Source organism: Macrotis lagotis, chromosome 2 (assembly GCF_037893015.1).
Source record: "Macrotis lagotis isolate mMagLag1 chromosome 2, bilby.v1.9.chrom.fasta, whole genome shotgun sequence".
Classification (NCBI taxonomy): Eukaryota; Metazoa; Chordata; class Mammalia; order Peramelemorphia; family Peramelidae; genus Macrotis; species Macrotis lagotis.
This window is the reverse complement of record NC_133659.1, coordinates 66,943,335-66,956,453: the sequence shown is the minus strand read 5'-3', so window position 1 is coordinate 66,956,453 and position 13,119 is coordinate 66,943,335. Positions and strand designations below refer to the sequence as shown.

Genomic DNA, 13,119 nt, shown 5'->3' with positions numbered 1-13,119 from the left:
GTCACAGTCAAGTGTGTGGTAAAAGCAGGTAGTTTTACTGATTAAAAGGTGAGATCTCTATCCCCCACATCATACTGCCTCTCAAAATCAAAATTATTTATGTAATTTATTTTATCCCATTTACTAAATTATCAGAAGCAAATATAGGAATAGTTTTCTCCAAATAATGATAAAACCAAAAAAGACTAATGTAGCAGTAATAATGACTGACACTGTAGATGGGCCATTGATGGTATTTTAAGGTTAGCAAACATGATTCCATTTGATATAGTATTAGAATTTCTAGCTTTTATGAAATAACTTACCTCTTGAAAGTTATGTTGGGTGAATTTGTCTGCAATCCTCAAAAGCTCACGGCATGAATGAGTGTCTGCAAAAGCTCTAATGCCTAAGCAGTTGGATGGATCTAGTTGTCTCTTTAAGAATTCACAACAGGCTTCCTGGATTTCTGCCAATTGAAGGAGACAAGCAGCTGGTAGAAGGGTCTGAACATTGCCCTCTTCCACTGTGATCTGGGAGGTGTAGGCAAAGTCAATCAGCAGCTCCATTGCCCTTTCATCAATGTCTCTGATCACTACCTCAGTCTGACGGCTCTCTGCTAGTTCTCCTGTAAACATGGCTCGAAAATAGGGACTACAGGCTGACAAAATGACTCGATGGGCATAAATCTTTTTAGCACCCACAACTAGTACCACATCACACAGTTCCCGGTGCTTCCGCAAAAGGTTGATAACTTCTAGGGTTTGCCGGGGATGCTTGTCAGAGATATAGGGCATGCGAGCAGGCTGGGGAACCCCTTCTGGAAGCTTGTTGGGGTCTCCAAGGGTACAACGGCTTGTCACATCCATTCCAGTCTCTCCTGGTCGAGTGCTGGTACACCTAAAGGAATGATGTGGAAAAAGACATGAGAATAGATATAGTACTGATTCAACTTTGCCTGAAAGAACAGATAACTCTGAAGTAGTGTTGCGTTGGAGCAAAAAGGCCTGATCAAGCAGATTTTCTGAGAATTTTTGAGTTTAAAAATATTCTGAGAAATCTGGGGAGTACTGCTTCATACATACAGCTATTAGTTTTGAAGAGAGAACAAAATCTTTGCTATCTGGCATCTTAAAATAAGACATAACAATTTTGTCAAAATATTTTGACCAAAGAGGTAGTAAGCCAAACCCATAAATCCTGAGATTTGGGGCAGGAGAAAGATATATCAAGCCATTATAGTCCATTTTTAATACTTTGTAAAAGTAATGTGGTAAATGATTATTTTTCTTTATAGAATACTGGTCTATGGATTTTACTCAATGATCCACTTATTTAATCTTGCAAGATTAAAAGATGAGGTTTTTATTTAGGTCTTAAAAGACATTTTCCTGGGGGGTGGCTAGGTGGCATAGTGGACAAAGCACCGGCCCTGGAGTCAGGAGTACCTGGGTTCAAATCTGGTCTCAGACACTTAATAATTACCTAGCTGTGTGGCCTTGGGCAAGCCACTTAACCCCGTTTGCCTTGCAAAAACCTAAAAAAAAAAAAAAAAAAAAAGACATTTTCCTATGAACATATATTTATTCTCAATGACATTATCCTGACTTAACGGATAACATTTCTTTGATGGAATAGAAGAGAAGGTAGTAGTAAATTCCCTTAGATAATACAATTCTAAAATAATATGAAGGTTTTTTTGGTGAGAACAGAATTAGAATGAAGGTAAGTGAATGTTTTTAAGGAGTTATTTCCATCCAGCTACTGCAGCCTGAAAAATTGCTCTTTATTGCTCTAGAAATATTTTGTTTCAAGGATTGTACTATGGCTTTCTAAAATTTTTTTTAATTAAAGGTTTTATTTATTTTGAGTTTTACAATTTTTCCAATCTTACTTCCTTCCCCCACCCCCCACAGAAAGCAATTTGTCAGTCTTTAAATTGTTTCCATGTTGTACATTGATCCAAATTGAGCATGATGAGAGAGAAATCATATCCTTAAGGAAGAAACATAATGTATAAGAGATAACAAGATCAGACAATAAGATATCAATTTTTTCCCCTAAATTAAAGGGAATAATCCTTGAACTTTGTTCAAACTCCATGGTTCTTTATCTGGATACAGATGGCTTTCTAGAATTAAAGCACCTTCATGTGACACATTTTAGATGAGGAAACTGAGGCCCAGGGAGGTTAAATGCTTTGTACAGATAGAACCACTGCATCACTAAAGCTAAACCTTTTCTAGAATATCTGAAGATGACGAAAGGAAAGATTGCAACCTCAAATGAGATATTTTTAAAGGTCTTCCCATAATGCCTAGTACACAGTAGGCACAAATCCAATACCCATTCATTCTTCTCCCTTCCTCTCTTATTCTCTCTAAAGACAGGAACTGGTCATGGTGTTAAAGAAAGCTAGAACTGAAAAAAATGATTTTCTCATGGCCAAACATTTTTATCAAATGACAGTCTGAGAAACATAAAGAAAATGGACATTGGTGATTTTTGAAAAAAAACATTTGAGTCAGCAGAGCAAAAAGGAAGTTTTTAAAGACTCTCTTCAAACTATATCTCAAAGATATAGTGATAGATGGGACTGGGGAGACCACTCCATTTAATGACCCATTGAGAAATTACACCAAAGCATAAAACAGGGGCGGCTAGGTGACGCAGTGGACAGAACACTTGCCTTGGAGTCAGGAGTACCTGGGTTCAAATCTGACCTCAGACACTTAATAAATACCTAGCCATGTGGCTTTGGGCAAGCCACTTAACCCCACTGCCTTGAAAAATCTAAAAAAAAAAGCATAAAACAATTTATTTAAGATGCTCATCAGTTTCATGAAAAATAACCCTGTCCAGTGTTCCAATGGGGAAGGATTCCTAAGTCAAAATGTTCCTGTTTTTGCAGAATGTAATATATTCATTGCATCAATTTCCTGAATACTGCAAAGCCTCTTCAGGGAAATCCATAAAAATTAATTTAATCACCTAGGCTTTTGACATATAGCTGGACAAGCAGACCACTTGATATACAGAACATTTATTATTTTTAGAGACAATGAGCTGTGCCCACAGTTGCATAAATGATAACTAGATAGCATTTGGGAAATTGGCTAGTGTTTTATAGTTTGATGTCAAAAAAGCCTGCATTTTCCTTGTGGTTGTTTAGTGGCTTCAACCACTGGAAGACCATAATCCAAGAAAAATTAAAACTATAAGTGCAACGAAAAGATGCATAATAGCTTTAAGAAGGCTGATGACAACCTCAGTCTGACAGATCTCTGCTTAGTTCTCCTGTAAACGTGGCTTGAAAATAGGGACTACAGGCTGACAAAATGACTCAATGGGCATAAATCATGTCCATTATTTGGAGATGATGTGTGTAGTGGCAGAATGAACATTATTAAGACCATAGAATGCAGTGTGGTACTACAGAATGAACTTTGTCATTAAAGCATTATGTAAATAGTCATGATTACTGATGTATTATCCCTGTTTTATAAATTAAAAAATAACACAATTGCACCTTAGAGAGAGAGAGATTGATTGACCTATGGTTACAAAGTTATTAAGAATTTAAAGCAATATTTGAACCTGGAGGGGGTGGCAGTGTATCTTGACTAAAAGTCTAGCACACTTTTCACTATCTCACATTGCCTCTTAAGAGGAAGGCATTAAGCCCACCAGGTATAATTTTTATGTAGAATATATAGAAAGGCATGAATAAGCACCACAAAGGATGAAAAAGTAATAAGCCATGACAAAATTCATTAGGTGCAGTAAATGATAATATAGATCAATCTAAATATCTAAGTAAGAAAATAGGGTATATAGGGGTTTTTAACCTTAAAGTGATTTTAATGTTAGGTTTCCATGTTAGGCCTTTTTAGTCATTCTGAATATATTCACTCTTTATTTAAAGCTAAACAGTGGGGTTCAAACTGCATATAATTCTTGTGACCTGGCAGGAATAATAATTGCTTATACATGGAAATTTAATGGTTGAAAAATAACTTAGCTGTTAAAGGATAATTTTGCTCACCCTTATAAACAAGCAAGTAAGTTTTTAATTCCATTGCTATCAGTTTAAGACTTTTTTATACTTTATAACTTAAAAATGAAGAAAAGCATTTTAACATGTTTCATGTTCATAAAGAATGAAGTTTAAAATAAAAAGTTCTCATGCTAAAACCTCAATGTGTATATAATTTAGAAATTTAAAAAACTTTAGTGTTACAAATTGTATGTATGTGTGAGTGCATGCTCAAGTCTCTATAATCACTCCTTTCAGAGTTCTTCTACACCACCACCACCCCAGCTCTGACTTTTCTTCCTGTTTAGTTGTGATCTTATAGTAGATGAGTAAAATTACATATTATCCTGTATTCTTGAATCCCTTGGCTCCTTGTCCTTTCCAAAAGTCCAACTCTGGGATTTTCTTACCCACATCCATTCTACACCACACTCCTTCTACTTTCTTGGATTCCACTCAAACTACTAAACAATAGCAAATGAAAAAAATCACACAGCTATGCATACCAGATTACAGTTATGATTTCTAATCCAAACTGGGTCCCACTGCTACACATTCAAACAGTGCACATTCTAAACATTCTCTTCTGGAAACCCTCCCTCTCTTTACTCTTTTTTTTTAAGGTTTTTGCAAGGCAAATGGGGTTAAGTGGCTTGCCCAAGGCCACACAACTAGATAATTATTAAGTGTCTGAGACCAGATTTGAACTCATCAGGTACTCCTGACTCCAAGGCCGGTACTTTTTATCCACTACGCCACCTAGCCATCCCCCTCTCTTTACTCCTAAACAAAGAACCTTACCATATACTTACTGAGGAATGAAGATCATTCAGAGTGAGTTTTCTCTTCTTCCCCATTCTATTCCTTAAAACTTTAATATCATTTGTCTCTTCTTTCCTTCAGGTACTTTCCCCCCTTCTTTTCAATAAGACCAATTCTTCTGTTTGTACCCTAACCTCTATTATTTTCTGAACACTACTTTTTAACATGAAATTTTTATTGAGGTCTTTTGTATTTTTACACTACCCAAATATTCCTTAATATCATTCCCTTTGCTGTTCCCAGAGATCTATCTCATTCGACAAATATTATTTTTGACAAAAGAGGAAAAGAAGAAAAAAGCAAAACTCAACATATCAAAAAAGTCTGAAAATATGTCTGTCATATAATACTTGTGGATCTCCTTCCCTCCTCTGGGTGGGAAAGTTTTTCTACAGCTCTTCTTTCATTCTGTGCTTGTTCTTTATATTTTTGCATTATTCACTTATATCATTTTTATATAACATATATATGTTTATATCACACATATATATCATATAACTTTTGTCCAATGGTTTAGTTTGATCTATAAATGGAAATTTGAAGCGTTCTCTCTATATTTACTTGGAGTACATTAAGACACAAGTCCAAGCAACATTTTGATTTCCCTGGACAAAGATACCATGAAATGAAGGAGCTTTTTCAGTGGAGTCACAATGTTGGGATTATTCATGTCCATCAAATGATTAATAAGATATTATAGTTTGATTCCTTCAATTTGTAAAAGCCATTTGTAATTCCATTTAGGAGAGATAATGATTTAAAGCTAAGGAGAATCAACTCTGAAAAAAATTACATTTTACATCATTTATTCTTGACATTACTGTTTGGTGTTGTTTTCTCACTTATAACTCAGGCCTATTTTATATATCTAAAATACATAACTAAGCAAAAAAATGCAGAATTGAATCAAAATCTTTACAATAACTTAAAAGGTATTTTATGTTTCTATCCTTAGGATATGATTTCTCTCTCATCACTAAATTTGGATCAATGTATACCATGGAAACAATGTAAAGACTAACAGACTGCCTTCTATGGGGTGGGGGAAGGGAAGTAAGCTTAGGGGAAAAAGTGTAAAACTCAAAATAAATAAAAATCTTTAAAAAAAAAGGTAATTTAACTGTCATAGTACAGTAATTTCCAAATAAGTTTTTCTTTATAACCCTGGGATTTTTTGGCTCACCTCTTTTACTTCTATGCCAACACATTTTTTTTTTATCTTTATAGATTCTTCTAGTGATATAAGCTGTAAATGCTTTATATAACTGGTCTATATTTGAAGAGCTCACTAGTATTCTCTTCTTTTGGTAGTAGATATTCAATACTTTCAGTTAAAAAAAGGTAAGATCAAACTAAGTCAACAAACATTTATTATATATGTATATACTAGACACGGATGATGAAAATTGGAGACATAAAAGGAAAAAAATAGTTCCTGATTTCATTTTACAGATGAGGAAACTAAGGCAAACAAGATTAGTGATTTGCTTAGGATCACAGCTTGTGTCAGAGGCCAAATTTGGACTCAGGAAGATGAGTCTTCCTGGCTACAGAGCTTTATTCAATGGGTCACTTAGCTGACTAAATATGATGATTACAGAAAAGTATAGAAATATGTTCACAATTTGATGTGGAATAAAGAAGAGATCACAAAAAATATACACAATAACAATAATATAAATAGGAAGAAGACCTATGCTTCACAGCATAGGCAGTTTGTAGTTCATACTACAAAAGGCCCTTCAAGGCTGGCATGGGCCTATAATCCTTGATCTTGGAGGTTTAGGTTGACAGAGCTCTAGAGTTCTGAGCTCAAGAGGGCTAAGCTGATAGGGTATCTGTATTAATGTTCTCATTCCTATGAGTGATCTGAGTGCCTAAGGAGGGGCTAACCTACCCAGGTGGGAAATGATGTATCTCAAAGTTCCTCTGAAGAAACAGAGCGGATCAGAATATGAACAGTGCCTGTATTTTTAGCTTGGATGAGAGAGAGAGAGAGAGAGAGAGACCTGACATTTAAAGTAAATTCAAAACAAACAAACAAACAAACAAATAACAAAGAACAGGAATCAAAAAGAAGGAGGATAGATATTAGGAGAAATTTTGGGATCCAAATCAATAAAAATTCATATTTTTAAGGGAATATTGTAAAACTACAAAGAAGCAGCCTAGATTCAAGGAAGAATTATGAAAAGATACTTCCTTTGATTCCCCGGTAGAGATAGGAAATCTGTGGGTGTAGAACATTGTATCTTCTGACTTTCATTTTACTGACTGATTTTGCTGATTTTCCTCTTTTAAAAATACTCCTTGTTAGATAAAGGGCACCTCTGGAGCCATTCAAAGAAATTTATTGAAATAAAAACAAAAGATATCAATAAAAAATTTCCTTAAAAAAAGGAAGGTTTTCATCCAGAGGAAGATGGTTAGATGATTTGCTAGTAATTCATATGATACTGGGAAGCACTTTTGCAAATAATTATGGATCTTATCTACCACTGTTTTGCAGTTTTGTAGACAAGCATAGTGCTCCCAAAGCCTGTAATGTGCAAGGGATAACTGTCTAGTCTTTTGCTAGAGACTGCTGAAAGTACACTTTTTCTGCATACAGGTCTTTATAACAAAACAGTAATTCTGATAATATTCAATTTTCCTAGCACAGTAACTATGAAATAATCCATAAAATGCAGGGGAAAGGAGAAGAAATACTGGACTGTATGGAGAAGAATAGCAATGTCAGAAGAATCCCCAAGTTAAAAAAAGGGAAAGGAGAAATCTGCCATTCTCTAATCTCCCTTCCAATTCTGTGGTGAGTTCTGGGCCTAACTGAACTTGGAACTGCCACCAGGGTTGGCTCCACCTGGCCTGCCCACATAGCTTAGGCATCCAGGGAAGCAGATGCTCCCTCTGCTGTATGAGAACCAGCAGGGGTGACCACTTCAATTACCTATAAATTTACTTGCTTTTCCATTTTTCATTTCCCTCATCTACACCTGAAAAATTACTGTAACACTTTCTGGAGCAAATTCACAAACACTTTCATGAATAAATTCCTCTTTTTACAGATACACAGATAAACTTTTTTTACAGATTTACAGACAAACTTTTTACAGATATAAACTTGTCTTTTTTCTCTACTGTACAAAGCTGGGAATGTGCTCAGTTGCCACCTCAAAAGTGAAAATGAGGTTATTAATAAAATCATACAAATGTTTGAAGTCTCAAAAGTTATATGCAAATGTTGAACAATATGTATAATAACAAAATCCTCAACAAGTCTGTGGTTGGTACCTTTGAGCTGCCTAGTCTGCCAAAGGTGAGACATGTAATTTCTTAGAGGAAGTACAAGAGGTGATCTAAAGGAAACAAAAGTCAGAGAAGGAAACTAGTTCCCCTGCTACATACATGAGTTACACACATGAAACAGCAAGAAGGGATCTTAATAGAACCACAGAATGTCAGGGTTGGATGCCTTAAAGATTATCTAGTTCAGGGGCCAGGAGCACCTGATGTGCAGGTCCTGTAGGGCTGCTGAAGCAACACAGGCTGGGGCTAGAGCAGGCTAATGTTTAAGTGGAGAACTGCGCAAACTGGCTATAAGTGAGGCTATTAATGTGCACTTGGTACTGGCTGAACAGAGGAGCTCCACCCTACTATTCTGTCCAGTCCTCTCATTTTCAAGATGAGGAAATTGAGAGCCAGGAAGGTCAATGATTCATCTAAAATCACAGACTAGAGTGAAGATTAATAATATACAGTCTGTTGTACCCATGTCAAGTGTTTGTTTTTATAATACCACACTACTTAGCTTGGTACACAGTCTACTCCAGAAAAAGAGATATTGCTGCAAAGTCAATTTATTTTAAATGCTTAACAAGACTAAATATTACATTGATAATTTTACTTATACTTTTAGTTTGTATTTCATAATGAATGAGTAAATTTCAGGTTTATCAGAAAATCTGAATCTTTGAGACTGGAGTTCACACATTAAGTATCTACTATGTATAAGGCAATGAGTTAGAGGTTCAGATTTTACTATAGGATCTTTTCCTTAAGGTTCCCAAGAGTTTTTTCTGTATTTTAAATGATTCTGCTATTGAATGCCAGTAATTTTTTTATTTCCTTTTTAACCAATTTCAATTCCTTTACCAACTTTTACCAATTTCAGACAGAAAGTGTACTCTACCATACAGATAACACAGGACTGCCTTAGCAATGTAGAATATAAAACTGAGCAGAAGAATTCCATTATCTAAACAGTTTTTTTAAAGGAGATTATTCTTGCTGCCATGTGCGGGATAGCAAAATTGACTAGAAGAAGGCAAACAACAGAATCTCAGAATTGGAAGGGAATTCAGAGGCCTCATCTCTAATTCACCCAAATCTGCAACAGAATATACCTTACCTCATATATGACAAGTGATCTTGAAGATCTCCAATCACTATCTCTTTAAGTAGTCCTTCTCTTTTGGAGAGTGCTGATAGAAAGTTTATCTAACCTGATGTATAAATATGCTTTTTTGCAACTTTTGTTCATTGGTCCTAGTTCTGTTCTTTGGAACCAGTTAATAGTAATAGCAGTAATAATGACTAGCAAGATTACAGTTTTAAGGTTTGCAAAGTGTGCAACAGATATCTCATTTTATCTTCACAACAACCTTGGAAGGCAGATGTGGTCATTAACCCCTTTTATAGATGAGGAAATTGAAACAGATTAAGTGACCTGACCCAGGTCATAACTAATAAGAGGCTAAGGTCAGGTCTGAACTCAGATCTTCCTGACTCTAGGCCAAGCTATCTCACCATTTAGCTGTCACATTTATAGTGTGCTTTAGTATCAATGAGTGGTTTCCTCATAAAGTAAGCACTTATGCCCCATGAGAAAGGGAGAACAAGTATTATCATCTCCCTGTGACCATCACTTTTCCACTTCCCAGAGAAGTTGATTAAATTGCTTGTGATCATAAATGCTAATAACTGTCTTGGGCAGGATTTGAGTCTGCTGACTACAAGTTCAGCATTCTTCATGCTGCCTAAAAAACTACCATCACCACAACAATAATGCTAGGTTTACACAGTAATTCAAAGCTTGCAAGGTACTTTTCCTATTAACTAATTTGGTCCTTTGACTTGCTTATTAAGCAAAACAAGTATGATTTCCATTCCATGTGGTAAGGCTTCACATTCTTGAACACAGTATTATATTCACTGTAAGTGTTCTCATCTATACTCTATAAAGTCTTGGTTCCTTCAAGTAATCTAGACATTGCATAAACTCAAGAGTTGTCATTAATATGTTTACCTTTTTTTCTGAATCTTCTCCAACTTAACTGATATCCTTCCTAAAATAAAAAGATGCCCTCAGAATTGAACATAATATTCTAGATGTTTCTGATACCAGGGCATAGGAGAACAAGATTTTTATCTCATTCCCAGCCTAAGGTAGCCTAAGATTATTTTTGCTCTTCTTAATTGCTATAGCAAACTGTTGACTTTTGTTATCACCTTTATCAGAGTTCCTAAAGTTTTTCAAAATTGTTTTTCTTTATGATGTTGTCTTTGATAAGTTGTTTCCCAAATTATGCTTTCTTTACTCTGTATCAGTTCATGGAAGTCTTCTTAGATTCCTTTGAAACTGTTTATGTTGGGGGCGGCTAGGTGGTGCAATGGATAAAGCACTGACCCTGGAGTCAGGAGTACCTGGGTTCAAATCTGGTCTCAGACACTTAATAATTACCTAGCTCTGTGGCCTTGGGCAAGCCACTTAACCCCATTTGCCTTGCAAAAAGAAAAGAAAAAAAGAAAAAAAAGAAACTGTTTATATCATCAGTTCTTAAGGTCCAATGATACTCTATTGCATTCACATACCATAATTTGTTTAGACATTCCCATTCTAGCTTGGATATGTGTGTGTGTGTGTGTGTGTGTGAGAGAGAGAGAGAGAGAGAGAGAGAGAGAGAGAGAGAGAGAGAGACAGAGAGAGAGAGACAGAGAGACAAATAGACAGACAGACAGACAGACACCTGGTATTTAAATCAAATAAGTAAGTGAGAAAGAACAAGGAACAAAAGGATGTTGGCAGAAATCTTGGTGATTGATATCAATAAAAATTCATTTTTGAGGCAATATTGAACTCATCAGTTTCCAGTTTTATGATTAAAAGACTCATTGGTATTTTCTAGAACAATTGTGAATAAATGCTTTCATTCATTTAAATACCTTTATGTGATAGAAAGTATGAAAACATTTTGAGATCTGCATGTTACAGTATTTGTGGAGCTATCAAGGAGTATCCTAAGCACAGGTGTCAGACACTAGCATGACAAAAAACAACTTGAGAGAACAAGTGAAGATTCATAGAAAGACTATAGATTACCTTATACATACAGTTAAAAACTTTGACACTATTTTTTACTCAATAGAAGGTAACAAAAAAGAAAATGTAGAAGAGAATCCAAAAAACAAATTCTAAAATTCTAGATTTTCTTACTCACCATGTAGAAGCAAAAGTGTAATGTGAAACAGTCACAGAAGCACAGAGAAAACAGTAAAATTCAATGTTCATTAGAAGCTTTTCTCAAGAAGTGAAAAAAATCAGAGTTAAGTTCTTCAAATAAAGTTTATAGACTGCAAAAAAATCCAGCACAATGAAAATGCAAGTTTTATCAAATTACAAATTTTTTTATTAATATAATGAAGGAACAGTTATATGATGGGAGGTGATTAAAACTCTGATCAGAAAAATCTGCATATTAAAAAAAAGAAAAATCTGCATAAAATTTTTTGGCCCTTCCTCCATGCTAGAGAAGAAATCTGATTTTTTCTTCTTTTTTTATTATGGGATGTTTACAGTATCTTATTATAAAATTTGGCCATAGTTAAGTAAAAATACCATACATATAGTTTATGCATTTCTGAATTTTTAAACTTTTTCTGTGTCACCTGCTGGCCTTCATAAAACTCAAAAAATGCCCATTTAATTTCTTATGCCAAGTTATGATATATCAAAACTGCAATGGAGAAAGTTGTGATCTGGAAGGGATAACTAGTTTTTGATGGCTTCAGAAACTTAAAGCACTATTTCTCATAAGATCAATGCATCAATATTTATATTTTTTTATTTGTGTTATTTTCTAGGAATGCTACTCCCATGAAAGGCAAGGAGTGATGACTGTATATATAAATGAAGTACTTTATATAAGCTAAAAAGTCATTACTAACACGTTAAATATTTCTGAACTAGTAAAATATAGGATAATAGTAAAACAAAAGGGCAGCTACTCTGCCCTTTCATGGTACCTTGGGGCTGAGATATATAATACAGACTAAAACTAACCAGGTATTATGTTAGAAAAGGACAAAGTCCAGACTACCAGATTCTACTAATCAGATCTGGCCTTGAGAAATCACTTATTTTGCTCTTATCTCAGTTTCCTTATCTAGAAAATTAAGGGATTGACTAAGATGTCATCTGAATTCCTTCTGGTTCTGAAACTTCATTAGGGTAGTAATAAGTTAAATGATGGGAATCTCTTTCTGTCTTGAATTAATAAAGTTATATTTTGTTTCTGAGTCAAAAAACTTTTGTTTTTCAGTTGTGACTCCATGAGTGATTTGCCATTCCCTTCTCCAATTCATTTTACAGATAAAGAAACTGAGACAAACAGGGTCAAATGACTTGCCAGGGTGACACAGCTAAAGTGTCTAAGGCCAGATTTAAACTTGAGAGTTTGCCTAACTCCAAACCTGGCACTCTATCTATCCACTTTTCCCACTAAGCTGCCCACACAAAACTTTAGACTGCTTTTGACATGAAGTTATGTGATCCTCATGTAAATAAATCACAATAGCTCTTTGAATTCAAGTCAAATATTACTAACATGCGAACACTTCTAGGCCTGATCTGAAACACACAAAATTATCACAAAAATTAAGGCAGCTTTATGAAAAACTGGCTAAAATATGTCTCCTTGGGGTCTACAAAGTTTCTTTTGAAGATGAAAAAACGCCCCCTACACAGAGGGGAAAAAAAAGTACATGATTTGTAAATTGCCTTAGTTTATAAATCAATTTCCCATTGATCCTCAACATTGTGAGACAGGTAAATTGATCTATTATACCAATTTTACACATGAAGAAAACAAGACTCAGAAAATTTATGGGATGTATCAGTCAGAATCAGGTTAAGATATTCTGTATTTAAGTCCAGTATTTTTTTCACTGTCATAAAGTATTTTTACTACAGAGACAAAAATGTGAACTGATGTTTTTTAAGCTGG

At 34.9% G+C, this 13,119-nt stretch overlaps 1 protein-coding gene across 3 annotated transcripts in view; it reads right to left on the bottom strand.

The window, feature by feature from the left end:
- The window catches only part of KLHL20 (kelch like family member 20), a 75,672-nt gene that overhangs the window by 51,967 nt on the left and 10,586 nt on the right, over positions 1–13,119 (bottom strand). For 2 of the 3 annotated variants that reach the window (XM_074222045.1, XM_074222046.1), the window contains one exon: positions 306–879. In XM_074222045.1, the coding sequence (XP_074078146.1) occupies positions 306–879 (574 nt within the window). Of the gene's footprint in view, positions 1–305; positions 880–1,464; positions 11,450–13,119 lie in introns of those variants that run through there. The other variant, XM_074222044.1, reaches the window with a different exon arrangement.